At 46.5% G+C, this 24,836-nt stretch overlaps 1 protein-coding gene across 1 annotated transcript in view; it reads left to right on the forward strand.

The window, feature by feature from the left end:
* Window positions 1-23,744, forward strand: part of LOC121523030 (titin-like) — a 109,941-nt gene extending 86,197 nt beyond the window's left edge. The window contains exons 114-142 of the mRNA XM_041807760.1: window positions 142-444; window positions 536-1,120; window positions 1,215-1,520; window positions 1,678-1,980; window positions 2,065-2,370; window positions 2,479-4,242; window positions 4,362-4,655; window positions 4,798-5,082; window positions 5,193-5,492; window positions 5,595-7,661; window positions 7,772-8,074; window positions 8,167-8,472; window positions 8,605-8,895; window positions 8,987-9,286; window positions 9,425-9,730; window positions 9,889-10,191; window positions 10,287-10,568; window positions 10,653-11,246; window positions 11,367-11,654; window positions 11,760-12,059; window positions 12,143-12,445; window positions 13,226-13,528; window positions 13,632-14,216; window positions 14,308-14,610; window positions 15,395-15,694; window positions 15,801-16,376; window positions 16,481-16,786; window positions 16,935-17,540; window positions 17,641-23,744. Coding sequence (XP_041663694.1) covers window positions 142-444; window positions 536-1,120; window positions 1,215-1,520; window positions 1,678-1,980; window positions 2,065-2,370; window positions 2,479-4,242; window positions 4,362-4,655; window positions 4,798-5,082; window positions 5,193-5,492; window positions 5,595-7,661; window positions 7,772-8,074; window positions 8,167-8,472; window positions 8,605-8,895; window positions 8,987-9,286; window positions 9,425-9,730; window positions 9,889-10,191; window positions 10,287-10,568; window positions 10,653-11,246; window positions 11,367-11,654; window positions 11,760-12,059; window positions 12,143-12,445; window positions 13,226-13,528; window positions 13,632-14,216; window positions 14,308-14,610; window positions 15,395-15,694; window positions 15,801-16,376; window positions 16,481-16,786; window positions 16,935-17,540; window positions 17,641-22,619 — 18,047 coding nt within the window. The 3' untranslated portion in view covers window positions 22,620-23,744. The remainder of the gene's footprint in view (window positions 1-141; window positions 445-535; window positions 1,121-1,214; window positions 1,521-1,677; window positions 1,981-2,064; window positions 2,371-2,478; window positions 4,243-4,361; window positions 4,656-4,797; window positions 5,083-5,192; window positions 5,493-5,594; window positions 7,662-7,771; window positions 8,075-8,166; window positions 8,473-8,604; window positions 8,896-8,986; window positions 9,287-9,424; window positions 9,731-9,888; window positions 10,192-10,286; window positions 10,569-10,652; window positions 11,247-11,366; window positions 11,655-11,759; window positions 12,060-12,142; window positions 12,446-13,225; window positions 13,529-13,631; window positions 14,217-14,307; window positions 14,611-15,394; window positions 15,695-15,800; window positions 16,377-16,480; window positions 16,787-16,934; window positions 17,541-17,640) is intronic.
* The last annotated feature ends 1,092 nt before the right edge of the window (window positions 23,745-24,836 follow it).

A 24,836-nucleotide genomic window follows, 5' to 3' on the forward strand; every position in this document is an offset into this window, starting at 1 on the left:
AAGTTAATATAATTAAATGCAATGTAAAGTGAATGTTTGACCTACTTTTTGTTGCCTACAAATGATATATTACATAGAGGTGAAATAATCTTGCTGTGACTCTTTTGTGTTAAGTATCATGAATTCCTCTGCCCCTTACAGCCATCCCTGGACCCCCATCAACACCATGGCTCAGCTTTGTATCCAGAGAGAGTTTGACAGTCTGCTGGAATGAGCCAGTCAACGATGGTGGAAATCCTGTGTTTGGATATCATCTCCAAATGAAAGAGAGGAGCAGCATCCTCTGGCAGAAGGTCAATAAGACCGCAATCCCGGCAAACCAGTGGCGAGTCACCAACATCTGCCCTGGCCTCATCTATGAATTTAAGGTAGCAGCTGAAAACGCTGCAGGTATTGGAAAGATGAGCAAGACCTCTGAAGAAGTACTAGCAATTGATGCCTGTGGTAAGTGTTTTAATGAAATATGCATTAATAAAAGTGCTGGCATTTTTGATCATGGTTTAATTAAAATGGCTGTTCATTATTTACGTCACAGAGCCCCCAGCAAATGTACGCATTACAGAAGTCACCAAGAACTCAGTCAGCCTGGCATGGCAGAGGCCTCCATATGACGGTGGCAGCAAGATTACCGGCTACAGTGTGGAGAGGAGGGATGCTCCAAATGGAAGATGGGTGAAGGCCAACTTCACAAACATCATTGAGATGGGCTTCACAGTTTCTGGACTGAACCAAGATGAGTCTTATGAGTTCAGAGTGTATGCCAAGAATGCCGTTGGATCTGTCAGCAACCCGTCTCTCATTGCTGGCCCGGTCACTTGTGTGGATGCATGTGGTGCACCAGCTATTGATCTGCCACCAGAGTATTTGGATGTGGTTCAATACAAGGCTGGAGCTTCAGTTAAACTGAGAGTTGGAATCATCGCCAAACCTCTACCAACAATCGAGTGGCTGAAGGACGGAAAGGATCTGGTACAAACTTCTACAATATCTATTGAAAGCACAACTGACTCCTCAGCTGTTCTGATCAAGGATGCAGCTCGCCTTCACACTGGCTCATACGAGGTCAAAATTAAGAATGTTCTTGGTTCTGCATCTGCAACTATCAGGATTGAAATCCTAGGTATTAAGACATTTTGCCTCATCTTTTCCAAATCCCAAAATTCTGAATTCCTGTTAAAATGTTAATCATTCTCTTTTTTTTAACTTCCCCTCAGATAAACCCGGACCCCCAGCTGGCATAATTAACTTCAACTTAGTTACAGCAGACAGAATTGTCTTCAGCTGGGAGCCTGTACCTGAGTCAGACCAGGGCGGTGCCAAGGTGACTCACTACATCGTTGAGAGGCGGGAAACCAGTAGAGTGGTCTGGTCAACAGTTTCAGACAGGCATGAGAAGACTCACGTCACAGTTGGACAGCTTTTGCAAGGAAATGAGTATGTGTTCCGAGTAATGGGAGTAAATAAATTTGGAATCGGAGAGCCTCTGGAGTCGGAGCCTGTCATCGCTAAGAACGCCTTTGGTATGTTTTGGGCAGAAGTGTGCGGCAAATATGATTTCATTTAAATAAGTCGCAATTTATTGCTGCAGCTTCCTAACTGTCAGTTTTAGAGTTTCACTATTCTGCATTTGAATGATAACAGTAAAATTGTTAACATATCCATCATTAATGTCTACAGTAACTCCTGGGCAGCCACGTACTCCCGAGGTCACAACCATCACCAAGACCACAATGGTCGTGGAATGGGACAAACCAGGTGTAGATGGAGGCAGCGCTGTGACTGGCTATTACCTGGAGCGTCGTGACAAGAAGAGCTTGCGCTGGATCAGGGTTTATAAAGACCCTATTACTGACACCAAACAGGGTGTCTATCATTTGACAGAAGGAAACGAGTACCAGTATCGCATCTGTGCCATTAACAAGGCTGGAGAGGGACCTTTCTCTGACGCATCAGACTTCTACAAAGCTGCAGACCCAGTTGGTAGGTGGTCTACCATTCACAAACAAACTCAAGAAAAACAAAATACATCTATAACCCTTAACATCACATGTACTCAACTTACAGATCCACCCGATGAGCCCTGCAAGCTGAAGGTAGTGGACTCCACAAAGACTTCCATCACCTTGGGCTGGTCCAAGCCAGAATGGGACGGAGGCAGTGAGGTCACCAGCTACATGGTGGAGAAGCTGATCGAGGGAGAGCAACAATGGGCGATGATAACGTCCAAGGGAGAGGTGAAGACAACTGAATACATCATCCATGACTTAAAACCAGATGTCAACTACTTCTTCAGAGTCTCTGCTGTCAACTGTGCTGGCCGGGGAGAGCCGCTGGAGATGACTGAGCCTGTGCAGGCTAAGGATATCCTTGGTAAATAAGTCTCTGATACTAAAGTAAAATCCATTCATTTATGATGTTTCTGTGTTACATGGATATTACAAGCTGTTAAACCCTGAGTGTTCTCTATAATGTTCACAGAGGAGGCCCAGATTGATACCGATGTGGCCATGAGAACACACTACATCGTGAAGGCTGGCAAAGATGTGGAGCTGTCTGTGCCCCTTAAAGGCCGACCTTCCCCAACAGCTTCATGGAGCAAGGGAGAACAATGCATTGATCGGGATCCCAAATATGAGTTCCACCACTCAGATACAACAACGGTCCTTGTTATGCGTGAGGTGACCAGGCTTGATACTGGAAAGTACACAGTAAAGATTGAAAACGGTGTTGGTGAGCCCAAGACCCTTACCCTGTCTGTGAAGGTCCAGGACACTCCTGCTCCGTGCCAAAATCTTGTTCTGAAGGATGTCACACGTGGAAAGGTCACTCTCTGTTGGGAGCCTCCACTTCTTGATGGCGGTGCTGAGATCACAAACTACGTTGTTGAGAAGAGAGACTCTTCCAAACGATCCTACTCTGCAGTGACCAGCAAGTGCACAGAAACAACATACACCATTGAAGATCTCTCAGAGAAGACATCCTTCTTCTTCCGTGTGTTAGCAGAAAATGAGAACGGTGTTGGTGAACCATGTGAAACTCTTGAGCCTGTAAAGGCTACAGAGACCCCAGGACCAGTCAAGGAGGTTTCTATGAAGGATTCATCCAAGACTTCTGTGACACTACAGTGGCTGAAGCCTGATTACGATGGTGGCAGCATTATCTCTGACTATGTCATTGAGAAGAAGCTCAAAGGTGAGGACTGGTCACTGGGAGGAACCAGCAGACAGTGCGAGTTTGAGGTTAAGAAACTCAAGGAACACTCAGAAATGTTCTTCAGAGTTGCTGCAAGGAACGAAAAAGGACAGGGCGACTTTGTTGAGGCTGGGCCTATCAAGGTCATTGATTACATCATCACACCTGAGGCCAGCCTTGCTGAATATCCAAAAGGAAGAATTAGTGTCCGCCTGGGTCACAATGTGCACGTTGAGCTACCATACAAAGGAAAACCCAAACCTTCTATTCTGTGGCTGAAGGACAACCTGCCTCTAAAGGAGAGCGACCAAATCCGCTTTAAGACGACAGAAAACAAAGCTACTCTGATGATTAAGAATGTGACGAAGGAGAACGAGGGTAAATACACCTTGACTCTAGATAACAAGGTCAATAGGAGATCCTTCCATATCCATGTCATCACACTTGGACCACCATCAAAGCCTGTTGGACCCATCAATCTGGACGAAGTAAGAGCTGAGAGCATCATGATATCCTGGGAAGAACCTAACGATGATGGTGGCGGAGAAATTACCTGCTACACTGTGGAGAAGCGTGACACCTCCAAGACTGAGTGGAAGATGGCCTGCTCCAACGTACAGGGTACGCAGTTCAAGGTCCCTAACCTGATCAAGGGAGTCCAATACCAGTTCAGGGTCTGTGCTGAAAACAGGTATGGTGTCAGCGAGGCGCTAGTCTCACAAATGGTCATTGCCAAGCACCAGTTCAGGCCTCCAGGCCCACCAGGCAAGCCTATCGTGTATAACGTCACCAATGATGGTATGACCATCCAATGGGAGAAGCCAATCTACGATGGTGGTACCCCCATCCAAGGATACCATGTGGAGAAGAAGGAAAAGAACAGCATCATGTGGCAAAAGGTGAACACTGTACAAGTCAAAGAAACAGACTTCAGGATCCTGGAACTCATTGAAGGCCTTGAGTATTCCTTCAGAGTCTACGCCCAGAATGACGCCGGCTTCAGCCGAATGAGTGATGAGAGCAAGTCCACCATGGCTGTCAGTCCTGTCGGTGAGTACTGATTTAGATGTCTCAAACATTATCAAGTGTTTTTAGTCTAATATTAGCCTACAGAGCTTGGTAATAATTGGTTTAGTCTGATAGTAACATTTGAAAAACACATCTTTCAGATCCTCCTGGTCAGCCTGATTACACTGATGTAACTAGTGACTCAGTGTCACTGAAATGGGATGCACCCAAGCGCGATGGTGGAAGCAAAATTACCGGCTACACTGTTGAGAAGCGCCAAGGACATGGGCGCTGGTTCAAGGCCAACCTGACGGACGTACATGACTGCCAGTACACCGTTACCGGGTTGGCAACAAATGAACGCTACGAGTTCAGGGTGATTGCTAGAAACGCCATTGGTGTGGTCAGCCCTCCCTCTAACTCCTCTGGCTTGATTGTCGTCAGAAGTGAGAATGGTGAGTAATCTAAGGGTCGCTACACTGACCTTAAAGCTTGAACAATAAAATTATGTTTAAGAGCAGTTTGTTTTCTATCATCTTGTAAGCAAACTGAAGCTACACACTGGGATCTAATGCTATCTGTCTTTCTCAAAACCAGCTGCTCCAAACATTGAGTTTGGCCCAGAGTACTTTGAAGGTCTGACAGTCAAGGCAGGAGATAACATCAGGCTGAAAGTGACAATCACAGGGCGCCCTGTCCCCAAGGTGGTCTGGTTCAGAGATGGTGTCGAGGTGACCAAAAAGATGATGGACATTCTCAATGTAGCTGGATCCAGCACCTTGTTTGTGAGGGATGCTGATCGTACACACCGTGGCCTCTACACTGTGGAGGCTACAAATGGATCTGGAAGCAAGAAGGAGAACATCCTTGTTCAAGTACAAGGTATGCAGCTTTGCTTTTCTTGTCTTTGGATAGTCAAAAGCTGTTCTTTATAAATGCAAATATCATTATTCATGTTCCATATCTTACATCTTTATTCCATTTTACTGCAGATACTCCTGGGGAGCCTGTAGGACCCTTAACATTCAGTAACATCTCAGAAGGCAGGTGCACACTGTCCTGGAACCCACCAGAGAATGATGGCTGCTCTGAGATCTCACATTACATCGTTGAGAAGCGTGAGACGGCGAAGATCTCCTGGGCCTTGGTGTCTGATGAATGTAAGGAGTGCACATTCAATGCAACCAAGCTTATCAAGTCCAATGAATACCAGTTCAGGGTCTCTGCTGTAAACAAGTTCGGAGTTGGAAGACCTTTGGAATCCAGCCCCATCATTGCTCAGCTGCAATACAGTAAGTGGGAAAAAAGAAAGGATTTAACGAGTTTTTTTCTCATAAAAAAATGTTTTTAAAAGTCAACCTGGTAAACTGATCTATTTGCATCATTTCCTTCAGCTACTCCTGATGCTCCAGGAACTCCTGATGCCACTGAAGTTACAGGAGAGAGCATCACCCTGTCTTGGGCTCCTCCAACATCTGATGGAGGAAACCCCATTCAGTATTACATCCTGGAGAAACGAGAGAAGAAAACTACCAAGTTCTACAAGGTCATTTCCAAGAAGCCCATCATTGAATGTGCTCACAAAGTGCTCCACCTAACAGAGGATATGGAATATGAATTCCGTGTAATGGCAGTGAATGACGCAGGTGTTGGAACACCTAGCAACATCTCTATGCCTATCAAGGCCGCAGAGCCAAAGGATATTCCTTGTGCTCCATCTGTGATCTGTGTGTCAGACTCCACCAACACATCCATCAGCCTGGAATGGACCAGGCCTGCAGATGATGGAGGCATGGAGATTATGGGCTACATAATTGAGATGGTGAAGGGAGAAGGAGACGATTGGAAGAGAGTTAATGAGGTGCTGATTTCAGAGACAACTTATGTAGTTACTGGTCTCCAGACAGGAGCTGAGTACAGGTTCCGTGTCGCAGCTGTCAACCACATAGGAAGAGGTGAAGACAAGGAGACTCTGGAGCCTGCTCAGGCTGTAGACAGACTAACACCACCACAGGTGGATATTGATGCATCCTTCAAGCAGACACATATTGTCAAGGCTGGAGGTTCAGTTTGCCTTGGCATTCACTTCAGAGGAAAGCCTATTCCAACAGCCACCTGGGTCAAGGAAGAGGGAGAACTCGGTGTCATGTCTGAGATCACAACAACAGAAGGCTACAGCTCTCTAAACATTGAGAACTGCTCCAGAAATGACACAGGCAAATATACAGTTAACCTGGAGAATTCTAGTGGCAGCAAGGCCATTACATTCACTGTCAAGGTCATGGACACTCCCGGAGCTCCTCAGAACGTTACCATGAAAGAGGTGTCCAGAGGCACTGTCACTGTTGCCTGGGAGCCTCCTCTCAATGACGGCGGAGCTAGAATCCATCACTACATCGTTGAGAGGCGTGAGGCTAGCCGTCGCACTTGGACTCAGTCTGGTGGAAAATGCACACAGCATGTCCTTAAGATCCAGGACCTGCTGGAGGGTGTACCATACTTTTTCAGAGTCTCGGCTGAAAACCAGCATGGTGTTGGAGAGGCGTTTGAGCTTACTGAACCTGTCATTGCCACTGCAGAGCCTGCAGCTACAAAGAGACTGGACATCCTGGACACCACAGACAACTCAGTGTTACTGGGCTGGCTGAAACCAGAGCATGATGGAGGCAGCCGTATCCAGGGCTACGTCATTGAAGCTAAGCCAAAGGGCACAGACAAATGGATGGTGGTTGGAAACACCACAAATCTCACTTATTCAGTTGAAAAGCTTAACAAGGGTGATGAGTACGACTTCCGTGTGAAGGCAAAGAATGAGTCTGGCTACAGCACAGCCAAGGAAACTATCAGTCCTGTGCTGGTCAAAGAGCCACACATTGAACCTGCTGCTGATCTCAGTGAGATAGCCAACCAGCTGATTACATGTAGGTCAGGCAGTACCTTCACTATTGATGTTCCCATCAGCGGTAGACCTGCTCCTAAGGTCAGCTGGAGGCTGGAAGAGATGAGGCTGAAGAGCTCAGACAGAGTCACCATTAAAGTCACCAAAGACAGAGCCAGCATCTCCGTAAAGGAAGCCATGAGAGGAGACGGTGGTAAATACTTCCTAACTCTGGAGAATGTCACTGGAACTAAGACCTTCACTGTTGAAGTTAATGTCACAGGAAAACCTAGTCCACCAACTGGACCCGTTGAAATTTCCTCCATCACCTCTGAGTCTTGCGTCGTAAACTGGCAACCTCCAGAGGATGACGGCGGCACTGACATAACTAACTACATCGTTGAGAAGCGTGAGTCTGGCTCCACCGCCTGGCAGCTGATCAACTCCAGCGTGAAGCGCACATCCCTCCATGTCAGCCACCTCACCAAGTACATGCAGTACACATTCAGGGTATCAGCTGAGAACAGATTCGGAGTCAGCAAGTCTACAGAGTCTGAGACAATTGTTGCAGAGCATCCTTACAGTAAGTACCATTTACTTAAAAATGCCTGAATGAATTTTCTTTGCCTTAGAATGAGCATTTTCTTTTCAATCTGGCCTACCTGCTAAAAACCCAAATATTTTTTGTCACAGCTCCTCCTGGTCCACCAACAAAACCCACAATCTTTAATGTCACTGCCAACACCATGACCATGAAATGGGAAGAGCCATACCACGATGGTGGCAGCAAGGTTACAGGCTACTGGATTGAGAAGAAGGAAAGAAACAACATCCTGTGGGTGAGGGAGAACAAGATCCCTTGCTTTGAGTGTTACTACAAAGTGGAGGGTCTGGTTGAAGGCCTGGAGTATCAGTTCAGAGTTTACGCCATGAACAGTGCTGGGCTAAGCAAAGCCAGTGAGGCCTCCAAGGGAGCAGTAGCTCAGAACCCAGTTGGTGAGTTTTCACAGAGATCACAAAATCCAGTGGCACTGTCCTCAATACTCTGTTGGTGAACCAAGTTTGACAAATGTCTCATTTTCTTCCAGATCCTCCAAGTAAGCCAGAAGTCACAAACGTTACTAGAACCACAGTTTCCCTTAAATGGTCATCTCCACTGAATGATGGCGGCAGTCCCATTGTTGGGTACATTGTGGAACGTAAACCGTACACTTTGACCGGTGAAGGCCGCTGGCTCAAGTGCAACTACACCAATGTGACCGACACGTTCTACACCGTCACTGCGCTAGGAGAGGGAGAGCCCTACGAGTTCAGAGTCATTGCCAAGAATGCTAACCAGGTGTTCAGTTTACCATCTGAGTCCACTGGATCTGTGCAGTGCAAGACAGACTTTGGTAAGACATGCATCTTACAACACTCCTAAACTTTCTAGCTTTGAATGAGCTTGCTTTTATTGTTGTCCCAGCAAATTAATGCCAGCCTAAACATAAACTGTGTATTTCAATGTCACTCTGTCTATTCTACAGAGCCTCCTAAAGCTCAGCTGGATAGTAAACTCCTCTCAGAAACTGTGATGGTCAGAGCTGGATCAGACCTGGTTCTGGACGCTGCGGTCGGAGGAAGACCTGACCCCAAAGCTTCCTGGTCAAAGGGTACCAGGGATTTGGAGTTGTGTGAGAAGTATCACCTTCAGTACACCCCCACCAAGGCTATGGCCATCATCAAGTTCTGTGACAGAGATGACACTGGAAAGTACATTCTTACTGTTAGGAACGTAAGCGGAACCAAGACCGCTGAGGTCAACGTCAAAGTGCTTGGTAAGAGGGTTTATTGCATCATGAATTAACACGCCACCATCAATCTCTCATGAGTAGGTCCAGTTCAATACGAACATTCTTGTTTTTTCAGACACCCCTGGAGTCTGTGAAGGCAGCATCGAGATCAGTAAGATCACAGAGGAGTCCTGCACACTGAGCTGGAAGCCTCCTCTTGAGGATGGTGGCGATGATATCTCCCATTACATCGTGGAGAGGCGCGACACTAACAGACTTAACTGGGTCATCATGCATGCCGAATGCAAAGAATTGACTTGCAACATCACCGGGCTTTTCAAGAACACAGAGTACCTGTTCAGAGTCTGTGGAGTCAACAAGTATGGAGCCGGCATCTACCTCCAGTCAGGACCAATGGTTGCCAGAAACACTTTCAGTAAGTCCAAATTTAAAAAACAACAGATTCTGTGTAGATAAAATCATGAGGCAGCAAAGATCTCCCAATGATTTCTGAATAGAGAAACTACCAGAAGGCCATGTTTAAACCTCTAACACTTTATTTTCTCTCCTTCAGCTGTTCCAACTCCTCCTGGTGCTCCAGAGATTCTCGTATCAGGAAAGGACTTCGCCACCATCGAGTGGCTGAAGCCAGAGAGTGATGGCGGTAGCCCGCTGATCCACTACTTGGTTGAGAGGCGAGAGAGGAAGAGTGCCCGCTGGGTGAAGGTGAACAGGGATGGAGCTCATCTGGACACTACACTGAAGGTGTCTGGTTTGACTGAAGGCAACATCTACCAGTTCAGAGTGACGGCTATCAACAAGGCCGGAGAGAGCGAAGCCAGCGAGGTCTCTCTGTATGTGGTGTGCCGAGTGCCAACATGTAAGTTTAGTTTGACTAGATCTAAATGCTCAACAGTAACTCTTAATGATTCCCTTCCTTAAAAAGATCATCAGGATATTAGTAGGGGTAACCCTCAACCTTCATTAGGAAATGTCCTTTGATATTCTCACCATCCTGATTCCTGTATCCTTGTTCAGGCACCCCTGCTCCTCCCTCTATTCCTCGTATTACCGACACCCATGCCGACAGCATCAGCCTGGCCTGGTCCCGCCCTGTGGAGGATGGAGGAGCTGATGTGATGGGCTACATCCTGGAAATGCAGGAAGCTGGAGCAGAGGAATGGACAAAGGCCCATGAAAAGACCCTGCGTGCCACCGAGTATGTTGTGACTGGACTATCTGCTGGCAAGAAGTACCACTTCAGAGTGGCTGGCATCAACATTAATGGTACAGGAGACTTCAGCGAACCCTGTGCTGAGACTGAGCCTGTGGAGAGAATTGGTAAGCCATCCATAAAAGTATTTCCAATACCACAAAAAGCTTTATAAACTTTAATAAACTATTCTAGTGATTAATCACCATCTTCTCTAACACAGAAACCCCTGACTTTGAGCTCCATGAAGACCTGAAGAAGACCATCTGCCTGCGTGCTGGAGGCTCCATCAGAATGTTTGTTAAAGTCACTGGTCGTCCTTATCCTGCCATCACTTGGAGCAAACCTGGTGTTGACCTTCAAAACAGAGGATTCATCGAGGTCACAAACACATCCACCACACTCATCATTGACAAAGTCCACCGCTATGATGCCGGCAAGTACACACTGGTGGCTGAGAACTCTGCTGGAAAACAAGAGGCCAACATCCTGGTCAAGGTCTACGGTAAGAAAATATAATTTAAACTTAACTGAAGATAATGACCTCTTCTTCTTCTCAGAATTTTACATTTTAATTCTTCTATTTTAGATACTCCTGGACCAACTGGACCAATCAAGATCAAAGAGCTGACCAAAGAGTCTGCTACCATCTCCTGGGAAGCTCCAACTGTGGACGGTGGTGCTCCTGTCAACAACTACATCATTGAGAGGCGTGAGGCGTCCATGAGAGCCTACAAGACCGTCACCTCCAAGTGTAGTAAGACGTCCTACAAGATCGATGGCTTGATGGAGGGCATGCTGTACTACTTCAGGGTCCTACCCGAGAACATCTATGGTATCGGAGAACCCTGTGAGACTCCAGATGTTATCCTGGTTTGTGAGGTGCCTCTGCCGCCAAACAAGCTGGAGGTGATCGACGTCACTAAGAGCACTCTCTCCCTGGGTTGGGAGAAGCCAGAGCACGATGGTGGCAGCAGACTGACAGGCTACGTCATTGAAGCCTGCAAGTTTGGCACTGACAAGTGGATGAAAGTCGCTACTCTGAAGCCCACAGACTTCGAGCACACCATCGAGAAGCTGAATGAGAATGAGCAGTATTTGATTAGAATAAGGGCGGTCAACAGCAGAGGAGCCAGTGAGCCTAAAGAGCTTCTCACTGCTGTTACAGTACAGGAACAGAGAGGTAACAGCCACAGAAAACTACACATTCAATATTTGTTTCATCTAGCAATGACACCATAGCTAAGCTCAGTCTTTCTCCCACCTTTTGGCATTAATGTTTATACATCTTTTTGTTTTCCAGTCATGCCTGTGGTAGACTTCTCCAGTATACCGCAGAAGGTTGTCAACGTCCTGGCTGGCAAGACTCTGGAGCTGGACTTGCCCATCATCGGCAGGCCTCCTCCTGTCTGCTCCTGGTTCTTCAGTGATAACAAGATAAAAATCACAGATCGCGTCAAGGTCAAGAGCACTGGCAAGTTCTCCAAACTGTCCATATCTGACACCACCATTGATGACACTGGTGACTACACTCTGGAGGTGAAGAATGCCGTCGGTACTATCAGCGAGGTCATCAAAGTCATCATCCTCTGTAAGAGACCATCCCCCAGTTATTAATCTACTTGTGATGAAGCAATTACAACAAATATTTCATTAACATTTATTCATAACTTTAATCCTTTGAATACCCTTCCAGCTAAACCGGATGAACCAAAAGGACCCATTAAGTTTGAGGAGATTGACGCGACCACCGTAACCTGCAGTTGGGAACCACCTGTCAGAGATGGCGGCGCTCCCATCAGTGGCTATGCGGTAGAGCAGCGTGATGCTCACAGACCTGGCTGGGTGCCTGTTTGTGACTCTGTTAGCCGACCAATATTCAAGTTTGAGAACCTGATTGAGGGAGATGAGTATGTCTTCCGTGCAGCAGCCATCAATCGTTATGGCACCGGAGAGTTCCTGCAGTCTGAAATTGTTACCTGCAGGAGCATGAAGAGTAAGATTTGTGGCATTTTTACGCTTACACATTTAACCTTTTACTAAACAGGCATAAGGTAACATCTAACCTCTTCTCCACAGATGTGTCTGGACCTCCTGGCCGTCCAACCGTCTTCGATGTTTCCCGTGACGGCATGACCGTGGCCTGGAACCCACCAGACGAAGACGGTGGTCTTGAAGTTTCTGGATACATTATCGAGCGTAAAGAAGTCAGGGCTGACAGATGGGTGAGGGCCAACAAGAACCCCATCACCATGACCAGATACAGGTCAACAGAGCTGATCGAGGGTCTTGAGTACGAACATAGAATCATCGCTATCAACGCAAGAGGAATGAGCAAGCCAAGTCTGCCATCTAAGCCCGCGGTGGCAACAGACCCCATCGGTGAGACAACAGATTGACTAAAAGCTCTATTATTACAAGAATTTTACAGAAAGCTGAGAATATGTTGTTTAATTTATTTTATTCAGATGTTATTTAGATTCAACCAGAAAAGTCTCATTGAGGTTAAGAATCTCACAAGGGTTTCCTGGCCAAGACCAGCAGCAGCAGACAGGAAACATTAAAGCACTATAAAACACAGATTAACCAATGTCTGAGTCACAGATCAGAAAGCTATCAGGACATCTACAACCTGTAGCATCTTCCTCCAATGCCTTTAATCTACTTTTAAAACTATTCAAAGAGACTAGCTCCCCCAGATCTTCCTGCAGCAGATTCCAGACTGCCAGAGCAGCGTACCTGAGACTCCATTTACAGAGTGAGCTAAAATGAATCTTGTGACAGGCTCTCAGAGCAAAGACTAGTTTCTAACTAACTTTTTACATGAATAAAATCAAACAAGTATGATGGAAGCAGGTTGAAGTTTAATAAATAAGTATATGCCAATGATTTAGCCAACCAGTGGTCAAATAAGGCAAACCAACTCAATCACACAGAGTACAGTGATGAGTTAAGGACTCAAGGTTCATTGTGAACCTCAGCATCCCATGGGACACAGAATCTAGAGATTTAAGGCATTGGAAAGATGCACGCATGTATGGAATATCACCATAATCAATCAAGGATTGTTAGGCTAGGTAGTGAAAAAATGAGCAAATAGAGAACAATTTAATCTTTTAGAAAAAAAACAGCCAAACTTATAAAATTTTCTTCTCTGCTTAGATCCACCTGGCTGTCCACAAAACCCAAGAATCACCGACACCACCAAGTCCTCTGTGTCGCTTGCCTGGAGTCCTCCTGATGATGAAGGAGATGCAAGAGTTGATGGTTACTTGATTGAGATGCAAAAGGCAGGCTCACTGGCCTGGATCAAGTGCAACACCACACCATCTCTTATCTGCGAGTACACGCTAACAAGCATGGTACAGGGAGAGGAGCTCAAATTCCGTGTGATGGCCTGCAACGCAGGAGGCTCTGGAGAGCCTGCTGAGGTGCCTGGAACAGTCAAAGTGACAGAGATGCTTGGTAAGAGCTCAAGAATTAAACCCAACTGCATTGGGACCAGTTGCATAAGTTGAATAAAGTTATTCTGGAAAAATGACGTTCTATAACTCTCACTTCCTTCCAGAATCCCCAGACTTTGAACTGGAGCTGAAATACAAAGATTTGTACGTGGTTCGCCAGGGAGGAGTGGTTAGACTCTCTGTTCCCGTCAAAGGAAAGCCTCAACCAACCTGCAAGTGGTCCAAGGATGGCAGCGATGTCTCTGCCATGGCCATGATTGCCTCCACAGAAGAAGCCAGTGAGCTGGTGATCAAGGGAGCTGAGAGAAGTGACTCCGGAGTGTACGACCTCCTGTTGGAGAACAGGGTTGGCAAGAAAAAGGCTCAAATAAAGGTAAAGGTCATCGGCCGCCCAAGTGCTCCAGAAGGACCGATGCTCTTTGAGGAGATCCAGGCCAACTCTGTCAAGGTGTCTTGGAAGGCGCCCACAGATGATGGTGGCTCAGAGATCCTGGGTTATATTGTAGAAAGACGTGAGGCAGCCAGAAACGCTTGGTACACCGTGGACTCCAGAGTGACTGACACTCAGCTGGTTGTCAAGGGCCTGAAGGAGGGAACAGAGTACCACTTCAAAGTAACAGCTGAAAACTCCTTTGGTATCAGCTCCTCTCTGAAGTCAGAGCAGCCAGTGGTGCCAAAGACTCCTCTCTGTAAGTGTTATTCCTTTTCTTTGGCCATGAGTGTCTCTGGAGAATTCACAGATATGTAAGACTAAATAAATCTGTTATTCTTTTAAACCAGGTCCTCCAGAGCCTTCAGGTACCCCAGCAGAAATCATGGATGTCACAAAGAGTTCTGTGGCATTGGCCTGGTCCAGACCAAAGGACGACGGTGGCTCTGCCATCACCGGGTACTTTGTGGAATACAAACTGGTGTCTGCTGAGACATGGTCTCGGCACCAGACTCAGATCACCTCTACCATGTTTACTCTACCTGGACTAACCCCTGATTCAGAGTACCAGTTCCGCATAGTTGCTGTCAACAACATCGGCGAGAGCGAGGCTGGACCTGTGTCCGACCCTGTCACCTGCAAGGATCCATTCGGTAAGTTTCCACTGTAAAATAATCCTCAGTCAGGAACACTTTAGTCATAAATTCTACCATTTTATTGCAAAATAGATCTACAGTTTTACTTGGTGGAGAAGGCTCTGCTCTAAAGATGCTCCCTGGCTTAGTCAGCAGCATGATTTGACTTTCCATGGAGCAAATAGCTGAAAACCCCCATATGGATAGATACATTCATGACAATGAATAATGAATACAATTAAATTATTCTAAAAGCAATTAATCCATAGTAGCATGAATCTGAATATGAGCATGCAACAAGCTTTATGCAGTAAAGGAGGAGGTGAAGCTTTAGTCTATAAAGAAGGAGGAGGCTGGGGTGGAGGAGGTGAAGCTTTAGTCTATAAAGGAGGAGGCTGGGGTGGAGAAGGTGAAGCTTTAGTCTATAAAGGAGGAGGCTGGGGTGGAGGAGGTGACTCTTTAGTCTATAAAGGAGGAGGCTGGGGTGGAGGAGGTGAAGCTTTAGTCTATAAAGGAGGAGGCTGGGGTGGAGGAGGTGAAGCTTTAGTCCATAAAGGAGGAGGCTGGGGTGGAGGAGGTGAGGCTTTGCCAGCAGCAGTGTGGTTCATCAGCATTAATGCAAGTAGGGATTAGTGAGAGATATAATTTGGCGATAATTTGGATCAGCTGGCCTCAAATCGGTCACAGCTGGACATATGACTAAGGTTTCCTGCATGCTCTAACGCTGTGCTTCATGAAATACTACCTCTACCCAGATGAAACACTGTAAATAACCTGGCCAATAATCTTCTTTCCTCCCTAGACAAGCCAAGCCAACCAGGAGAGATCGACACAGTGAACGTATCCAACAACTTCATCACTATCCGCTGGCAACCTCCAGAATGTGATGGTGGAAAGGAAGTCCTGGGCTACTGGATAGAGTACAGGAAGTCCATTGAGAGCACATGGAAGAAGTGCAACAAACAGAGGCTGAAAGACAAAGAGTTCACTATGCCTGGACTGGCTGAGGCCACAGAGTATGAATTCAGAGTATTTGCTGAGAATGAGACTGGAATGAGCAGACCCCGTAGGACTGCCACATGCATTAAGACCAAACTGAGTGGTAAGTAACTGAAATATGCTGTTACCTAATAGTGTCCTATAATCACTTTAAGAAAGGATTAAGAATATTTTTTCCTAAATACTCATCTTTTTTTTTACATAAACAGTTGAAAGTAAACCAAGTCTAAGGAAGGAAATGGATGAAGTAACTGCCAAGCTTGGCCAGCCTGCTGTCATGAAGTGCCAGATCATTGGCAGGCCCGTCCCTGAAATCAAGTGGTATCATGCTGGCAAGGAGGTGGTTGAGTCGCGGAAGTACGCGATGAGCTCTGATGGCCGTAACCACTCTCTTTCCATCATGACCGACCAACAGGAGGATGAGGGACCGTATACATGCAAGGCCATCAACGATGCTGGAGAGGCTGAGTCCACAGGAACCTTGGTGTTGGAGGCTGCTCCATCCTTCCACCCTGACTACCCTCTGAAGGAAACCTACTATGCTGGCCTGGGAACCACTCTGCGCATCCACGCCGTCTACATTGGCCGTCCTGAGCCCAAGATCATGTGGCTTCATGGGGCAAAGACCCTGGAGAACACAGACGACATCAGCATTGAGACCACAGAGCATTATACTCACCTGGTCATCAAGAACGTGCAGCGCAGAGTTCATGGAGGCAAATACAGGATCCGCCTGCATAACCACTTTGGCAGGGCTGACACCGCATTCAGCGTTGAAATTTATGGTGAGATTTTTTAATGTTTCTGTGATTAAACGGCACATTTTAAGCATTCTTTAAATGCATCCTGCTTAGTGGATGAATGATTAATATTTGGTTATTTTTTCTAGACAAACCTGACAAGCCACAAGGTCCCATTGTGCTGGATGCCCTCCTGAAGAACTCTGTCATTATCAGCTGGAAGCCTCCTACAGATGATGGCGGCTGCATGATTACCAACTACATTGTGGAGAAGCGTGAGGACAAAGAGGGCACTGAGTGGGAACTGGTGTCATCGTCCATCAATGGTACATCTTGCCGTGTACCTAACCTCATTGACAGTGCTGGATACTTCTTCCGTGTGTACGCTCAGAACCGCTACGGCAACAGTGAACCACTGGAGCTGACTTCACCTATACTCATCAAGAGCCAACTGGGTATGTTAAATCAAATAAAAGTGTAGTCTCTTCTGCTTCATCAATTCATATGCTATAATTTTACCCAGGAAGGATGGAATTTTTGACAGAGATATGTAGGTACACTGAGCAAAGTTACTGACAATCTCTGTTGTATTCCTGTCCACAGAGAAACCATCACCACCTCTGTCTCCAGTTGTTTCTGGTATTACAAAGGACTCTTGCGTCGTTTCCTGGAAGCCACCACTAAGCGATGGCGGCTCCAAGATCAAGAGCTATTGCCTTGAGAAGAAGCAAAAGAAGGATAAGAAGGAATGGGGTGATTGGACCCCAGTGACAACAGATGAGATCAAGCAGACAGTGTTTTCTGTCAAGCGTCTGACCGAGGGCGTTGAGTGCATCTTCCGTGTGAAGTGCGAGAACCTCGGTGGAGAAAGCGACTACAGTGAGGAGACTGCTCCCATTGTTCCGGCCACAGTCGTCGAGGTCCGTGCTCCTGCTTTCAAGGAAGAGCTGAGGAACATGAGTGTCAAGTACAAGAGCAACGCTACACTTGTCTGCAAGATAATAGGACAGCCTAAGCCTGTGATTAAATGGTTCAGACGTGGAAAGGAAATTCACTCCGATGGAAAGAAGATTAAGATCCAGGAGTTTAAGGGAGGTTACCACCAGCTGGTCATCACTGAAGCTGATGAGGAAGATTCCACCGTGTACCAGATAAGGGCAACCAACCAGGGCGGCTCCATCTGTGCTACAGTCTCACTGGATGTTGAAAGTAAGTGATAAGACTTAAAATTTACCAAACATGACCATGTTTTTTTGTACTGACTTAAACGTAAACCATTGTTAACTTATCTTACTCTGTTTCCTTTTAGTTCCTGCAAAGATCAACCTGCCAAAGAACCTGAAGGACAAGGAGGCTATCCCTGCTCTGCGTGGAGAAGTAGTCAACATCAAGATTCCTTTCAGTGGCAAACCAGATCCTGTCATTACATGGCAGAAGGGACAAGATCTCATTGACAGCAACGGTCACTACCAAGTTATTGTCACCAGATCTTTCACTTCTTTGGTGTTCCCCAACGGAGTGGAGAAGAAGGATGCTGGTTTCTACATTGTTTGTGCCAAGAACAGATTTGGCATCGACCAGCAGACAGTGGAACTTGATGTGGCTGACGTGCCTGATCCTCCAAGAGGCATCAAAGCTAGCGACGTCTCTAGAGATTCAGTCACACTGAACTGGGTAGCCCCAGCAAACGATGGTGGCAGCAGGGTAATCAACTACATCATTGAGAAGTGCCCGACAACCGCTGAGAGATGGCAGCGTGTTGCCCAGTCCCGTGACACCCGCTACACTGTTATCAATCTGTTTGGTGGAACCAGCTATCAGTTCAGAGTCATCGCTGAGAATAAGTTTGGACAGAGCGCTCCGTCAGAGACCACTGGACCTGTCATGACTAAGGAGGACAAATCTAGAGTTCTGCTCTATGACAGAGAGGTTGACGATACAGGGCGTGTGCCAAAGAGCAAGGCTCCACATTCTGAAGCCAAGAATCTGCATAACAAATACGCCATTGCAGAGGAACTGGGCAGGGGTCAGTTTGGTATCGTCCACCGCTGTGTAAGCATCAGCTCTGAGAAGACCTACATGGCTAAGTTTGTTAAAGTCAGAGGTGCTGATCAAGCAACAGTGAAGAAGGAAATTGCAACACTGAACCTGGCTAAGCACACCAACTTCCTCCTCCTCCACGAGTCCTTTGACAGCCCTGAAGAGCTGGTAATGATCTATGACTTCATCTCTGGTACTGACATCTTCGAGCGCCTGAATTCAGCAGAGTTTGAGCTTAATGAGCGTGAGATTGTCAACTACATCAGTCAAATCTGCTCAGCTCTTGAGTTCCTGCATGCTCAGAGCTATGGGCACTTTGATATTAGACCTGAAAACATTGTGTACACTACTAGAACCAGCTCCAATGTTAAGATTATTGAGCTGGGACAGTCCAGACACCTGACCCCTGGAGACCAAATCAAGGTTCAGTATAGCACTGCAGAGTATGCTGCACCTGAGATCCACCAGTGTGATATGGTCAGCAGTGTGACTGATATGTGGGCAGTCGGTGTCCTTGCCTACGTGCTCATTAGTGGACTTAATCCTTTCACGGCTGAAACCAACCAACAAATGATTGACAACATCTCCAACGCAGCGTACAGCTATGAAGACGAGTCCTTCAAGCAAGTCAATGTTGATGCATTAGACTTCACAGACCGCTTGATGACAAAGGATCGTAAGCATCGTATGACTGCTGCAGAGGCATTGGCACATCCTTGGCTAACTAAACCTGCAGAGCAATTAAGCACCAGAGCAATCACAACTACCAGACATAAGCGATACTACCAGACAATGACCAGGAAGGAGTGGAACACTGTTGTCTCTGCAGCTCGTGTTGCCAGTGGTGGCTCCATCAGGTCCCAGCGTGGTGTTTTTGTTGCCAAGGTGAAGATTGCACCATTTGAAAATGGTCCTGTTGCAGGCCAAATTAGCCACACTATGGCTAATGAGGGTGGCGGTGCGAAGTTCATCTGCAACATTGAAAACTATGATAGCACCACTGAAGTGACATGGTATTGTGGTGTCAGGCAACTTGAAGCAGGTGACAAATATGAAATCGAATACGAGGATGGACTAGCCGTTATCACCATCAACAAGATCACAAGAGCAGATGATGGTACCTACAGATGCAAGATCGTAAATGAGTATGGTGAGGACAGCGGCTACGCAGAGCTGTTCGTCAATGGCGTCAGATCTTACCGGGACTTCTTCACAACACGTGTAGTTAAGAAGACCAAGCGCAGAGTTGACACTGCCAGAATGCTGCAGAAGCCACCAGAGTTCACACTTCCTCTGGTCAACAGCACAGCCTACATCGGTGAGGATGTGCGCTTGAGTGTCACAATCACCGTTCACCCTGAGCCTCGTGTCATCTGGCACAGATCTGGGCAGAAGCTCTTACCTGGACAAGACGACCGGAAATACACCTTCATCAGCGACACAGGCCTGTACCAGCTGATTATTCGCAGCCTTGAGGTTGAAGATGATGCCGAGTACAGTGTTGTTGCTCGCAACAGATATGGTGACGACAGCTGCAAGGCACGCCTTACTGTGGTTCCTCGACCTAAACCAGCCGATCTCACCTTGAGGCCCATGTTTAAGCGCCTGCTTGCAAATGTTGAGTGCAGAGAGGGCCAGAATGTGCGTTTTGAAATCAGAGTCTCTGGCCATCCAGCACTGAAGTGGGAGAAGGATGGCACTCCATTGGCCTTTGGACCATCCATTGAGGTTGTCCATGAGGGTCTGGATTACTTCATCCTTCATATAAGAGACACTCTTCCAGAAGACTCTGGTGTGTACAGGGTTACTGCAACCAACTCTGCAGGATCAGCCAGTTGCCAGGCCATTCTGAAAGTGGAACGTGTTACTCATGTCAAGAAGGAGTATGAGATGAGTGAGAAGGAGAAGCAAGCACAAGCTGGGAAAGAGGAGCTGGACAAGAAAGTCCGGCTGTCTCAGATTCTTACCGGCACTGTTGTTACACCTCTACCACCTGTAGCCGTACAGGCTGTCAGGGAGGCAGCCACCATGTTCAAACCTGCTGTGACAACAAAGAAGGGTGAAAAGACTGAGGCTGAGATACAGAAAGAGAAAGAGGAGAGGAAGAAGCGGGCGGATGAGAAGAGGCTGCGTATGCCCTATGTGGTTCCTACTCCCCGTGTTATTAATCCAGCTGTCCTTGAGGAAGATGTTGAAATCAAACACTTCCAGCCACTGTCTGACATGAAGTGGTACAAGAAGCTGCGGGATCAGTATGAGTTCCCTGAGCCCATGGATAAAATTAAGCAGAAAAGGATGAAGCGTATCCGCCTTTCACGGTGGGAGCAGTTCTACGAGGTGCCAATAAGGATCAAGGACCAGTACAAGCCCAAGTGGCGCATCTCGTCTTTGACTCAGGATGATTTGGAGACCGTGAGGCCTGCAAGGCAACGTACTCCTTCCCCTGAGATGGACACCTACCACAGGATCAGGAGGAGGTCTCTGGGTGACCTGTCAGATGAAGAGCTGCTGCTGCCTGTGAACGAGTACTTGTCAATGAAGAGGACAGAGGAGGAGAGGCTTCGTCTGGAGGATGAGCTGGAACTCGGCTACTCTGCTTCTCCACCTAGCCTTAGCCCAGTTCGCTTTGAGCTGTCGGCCTTGCGCCCCTCATCTCCTAGAAGAGCCTACACTGATGAAGAAGAGGGAGAAGAAGTTCCCAGATATGACTCCTACCGTATCCCATCCAAATACGAGGCTGGCCCAAGTTTCGTTGATCTGCGGCAACGCCATGACAAAGTGACGTACAAACCCCAGAGACAACAGCAGAAAGTGTATGAAGAGAGAGAGGATCAAGAGCTGCTGCGCCCTCACACCACAGCTCAGAGGATCATCTCCTACAAGAGTGACCTCAAACGCATGGAGTTTGAGGAGAAGACTCGGGTCAAGAGGAAGGAGACAACTACCACCGTCACATACTCTGAGGCTGTTGAATCTGACTACCTGACAACCTTTACCTCAGAATATATTCCCAAACCAATCAAGAAGACCTCAATGCCTGAGCCAGAGAGAAGGAGGTCTCCCACCCCAGGAAGGGCTGTTGTGACCGACGTGACCCTTCCAAGAGTTGACTTTGCATCCAGGTATGAGGAGAGAAAGCAGGCTTTGAGATCAGAAAGAAGATCAGTGGAGAGGAAGGTTGAGGTGGTGACACAGGCTCCCTTCAGCCTTGACCACGTCCCACGCGTTACCATCAGGATGCGTTCTCATCGTGTGCCCTATGGCTCAAACACAAAGTTCACTCTGAATGTCCAGGCCAAACCTGATCCAGAGGTCAAATGGTTCCACAATGGCAAAGAGATCAGCCAGAGTAGCAAATACCACATGACCAACCTTAGTGGGGTTCTTACTCTCCAGATCAAGAACTGCGTCACTGAAGATGCTGGAACTTACCGTGTTGTCTGCAGGAACGCTAAAGGAGAGACTTCTGACTATGCCACACTGGATGTAGCTGGGGCTGAATATGCTGCCTTCTCTTCCCTCCGCAAAGACGAGGAGCCTCCATCCTCCCATCTCCCTGAGATGACCAGAACAGAGATGTATCACGTCTCTTCCTCTAAAACAACAGTGAAGGAAACGAAAACTACAACAGAGTCAACAACAGTTGTTGAAAAGCCAAGACAGAAGCCTGCCAAGTTCCTGACCAAGCCAAAATCCATGACAGTAGAGGAGGGAGACTTTGCCAGGTTTGACTGTGATGTGGAAGGTGAACCGGCACCATCTATCGTCTGGTTGCACCAAGGAGCAGCTATTGGTTCCACCTCTCGTCACCACGTCATCTCTTCTCCAAGCAACTCCAGCTTTGAGATCTGCCCTGTCGAGGTGTCAGACGAAGGCAGCTACAGTGTGCTAGTGGAAAATGCAGGAGGCAAAGAAGAGGCTCGTTTTAGTCTGACCGTCAAGAAGTCAGAGTCCAAAGCCACCGCCACCACCAGAGTTACCTCTCCAGAGGCCAAGTCCCCTCTCGCCAAGTCCCCTGAACCAGTAAAATCCCCTCTCGCCAAGTCCCCTGAACCAGTAAAATCCCCTCTCGCCAAGTCCCCTGAACCAGTAAAATCCCCTCTCGCCAAGTCCCCTGAACCAGTAAAATCCCCTCAGAGAGTCAAGTCCCCTGAGCCAATAAAGTCCCCTCAAAGAGTGAAGTCTCCAGTCTCACCAAAATCCCCCACACCCAAATCCCCCACACCAAAGTCCCCTACTCCAATCTGAGAAGGAATGAGTGACTTCTACCGAGTCACCACAGACTGTGGCGAAGACTCCGGCTCTGCAACTGTCAACTTTGACATTTGGTCCATAAAAAGCTAATTTATTTCCCCTTTTTCTTCATCCAGAACCTTTTATTTAGTGAATTAGTAACAATAATACTTGATAAAGATCTGGTTTTCTGTTCTTGTAAATATGAACTATTTTTGTACCAAACTTGACATTAATTTATGCCAAACTAGACTAAAGTCTAAAGTTGTTATGAAATGTGCCATATTGGACAAGTATGACTTAGGATTTTTGAACCACTTTTCTGTGACATGTACATAATGTATATAGCCGAACTGAACGGTTATGAGAAATGTATGCATTGTTATTTATGACAATAATATTAACTGAAACAAAATAACAAATTGAACAGGAGAAAGTTACGAGTAGAACGATTACCCTGTCGAATCAAGAAACTAAACAATGTGCCTCAACGATAAGTTGAAGTCTTAAGATTGCCTCAACAGGTAGAGAGGCTCCCTGTTGATGTTCTGAACCAGAAACAGAAAGACTAAGTTATTGTTTTGGACACGCGCCTGTGCGTGTGATATTACAGTTTCCTATGAGCATAAGACCCTGAGTGCTGTTTGCATCACCCTCATGTAAGCAGCATGAACTGGCCTTGTGCTCAGACTGACTGCGTCATACCACCATGATTTGATGACCAGCTCCAAGTGCAAGCGGCATGCACTTTGAGTGTTTAGATCATTTTATTTAAGAGCGCTGCGTCTCGCACAGGACGGCTGGACTGGCTTTTAGAAAGATTACATCTCCTGGCCATAAAGTAAAGTCAGAGCCAGCTCTGCGGTGCAGAAGCAGCGCCGTCTCTTGGAGGATAGCTAGCTAACGTGTTTGTGTGTTTGAGTGTGAGTGTTTGTAGCTTGTAGACATTTCACCTTGTCAGTAGTCAGGGTCATCTTCTTCTGCCTCACCACAGCGACTCGATCTGCTGTGAGAAGAAAGAATGGCAAACGCGTGTTACCCTGCACTTTTATTTAATTGATCTGTTGATGTAGAACTATAACTCATCCTCCTTGAGTTTTATGCATTACTGATTTAATAAAGCATGATTTCAGCACTATACCTGCCTGGTCTCCTGGTCTTTGAGTCTGCTCCTTTTTCTGCTCTGGTGCTGATGGGAAGGGAAGATTTAAAGAACACACATACTTTAGGAGGAAATATTACACTTGGTACTGTGCTACATACATCTAATACGACAACACACTGTCAGGATTAAAGCAGAGGAGTCAAACTGTTTTTACTGATAAAAGCTCTTTAAATTAGGCACACATACAGTTTAATGACTGTGAGAGTGTATTCATCCAAAGGCAGAAGTCATTAACGTGTTTTGATGCATAATGGTTAAAAAGGGTCAAAGTATAAAAGAAATAGCACAAACTGGTGTTAGGCATTAACTGAACTACAAATAGCAGTGTCAGTAGATGAAGTGCATTAGTGCTATGGAAAAACACACGTAGCTTTCATCCATTTAACCTTTATTCAGAAAGGAACACCTTGCCAAGATGTTTTTAAATCTATTTTTTGATTAAAGCTGGTATTTAAACTGAGCAAACTGATAATATATGGATTAAAAACAGCATCTATGACAGTATAAATGAGAAAGCTCACATGTAGCTACCTACTTTAGCTTTGCTACTGTAGCTCAGTATGCCACATTTCTCCAAAGTGTAGATTTGGTGTGATAAATCTTCATATTTATGCATCTTGGATATTTAGTAGAGTGTAAACTTTATACCAGGGTTTCTTCACTCTTGTTAAAATCAGACCTGAGCAGACGTTGACCCCCTTTGTGCTGCAAGAACAAGACCTCTGCTGAGTTTCCTTATTTAAAGCAGCGTTTCTGAAAAGTCTGATGATTTAGGAGGGTTCATTTCTTTGTCATGAGCATTTAAACCCCTGTATTCTATCAGTATAGTGATATTTCTGACATTTACTTTGTAGCTATGCTGAGCTGGTTCTAAGCAGTTTAATATTAAAAGAGAGAATGGCACTTCTAGTCAGGATAGATACGTCAAAATAAAGGTGGGCCATTTCCATTCTCAAGTGGGCTACATGGTGACTACGAGAACAGAGAGCTGGACTAGTGTTCCACTACAGTACAGGATTTATGTGGTCTCATCATACAGAGGGGGGTCTGCAGGTCCAGCATCCAAC

The sequence above is a fragment of the Cheilinus undulatus genome, linkage group 15 (genome assembly GCF_018320785.1).
Source record: "Cheilinus undulatus linkage group 15, ASM1832078v1, whole genome shotgun sequence".
NCBI lineage: Eukaryota > Metazoa > Chordata > Actinopteri > Labriformes > Labridae > Cheilinus > Cheilinus undulatus.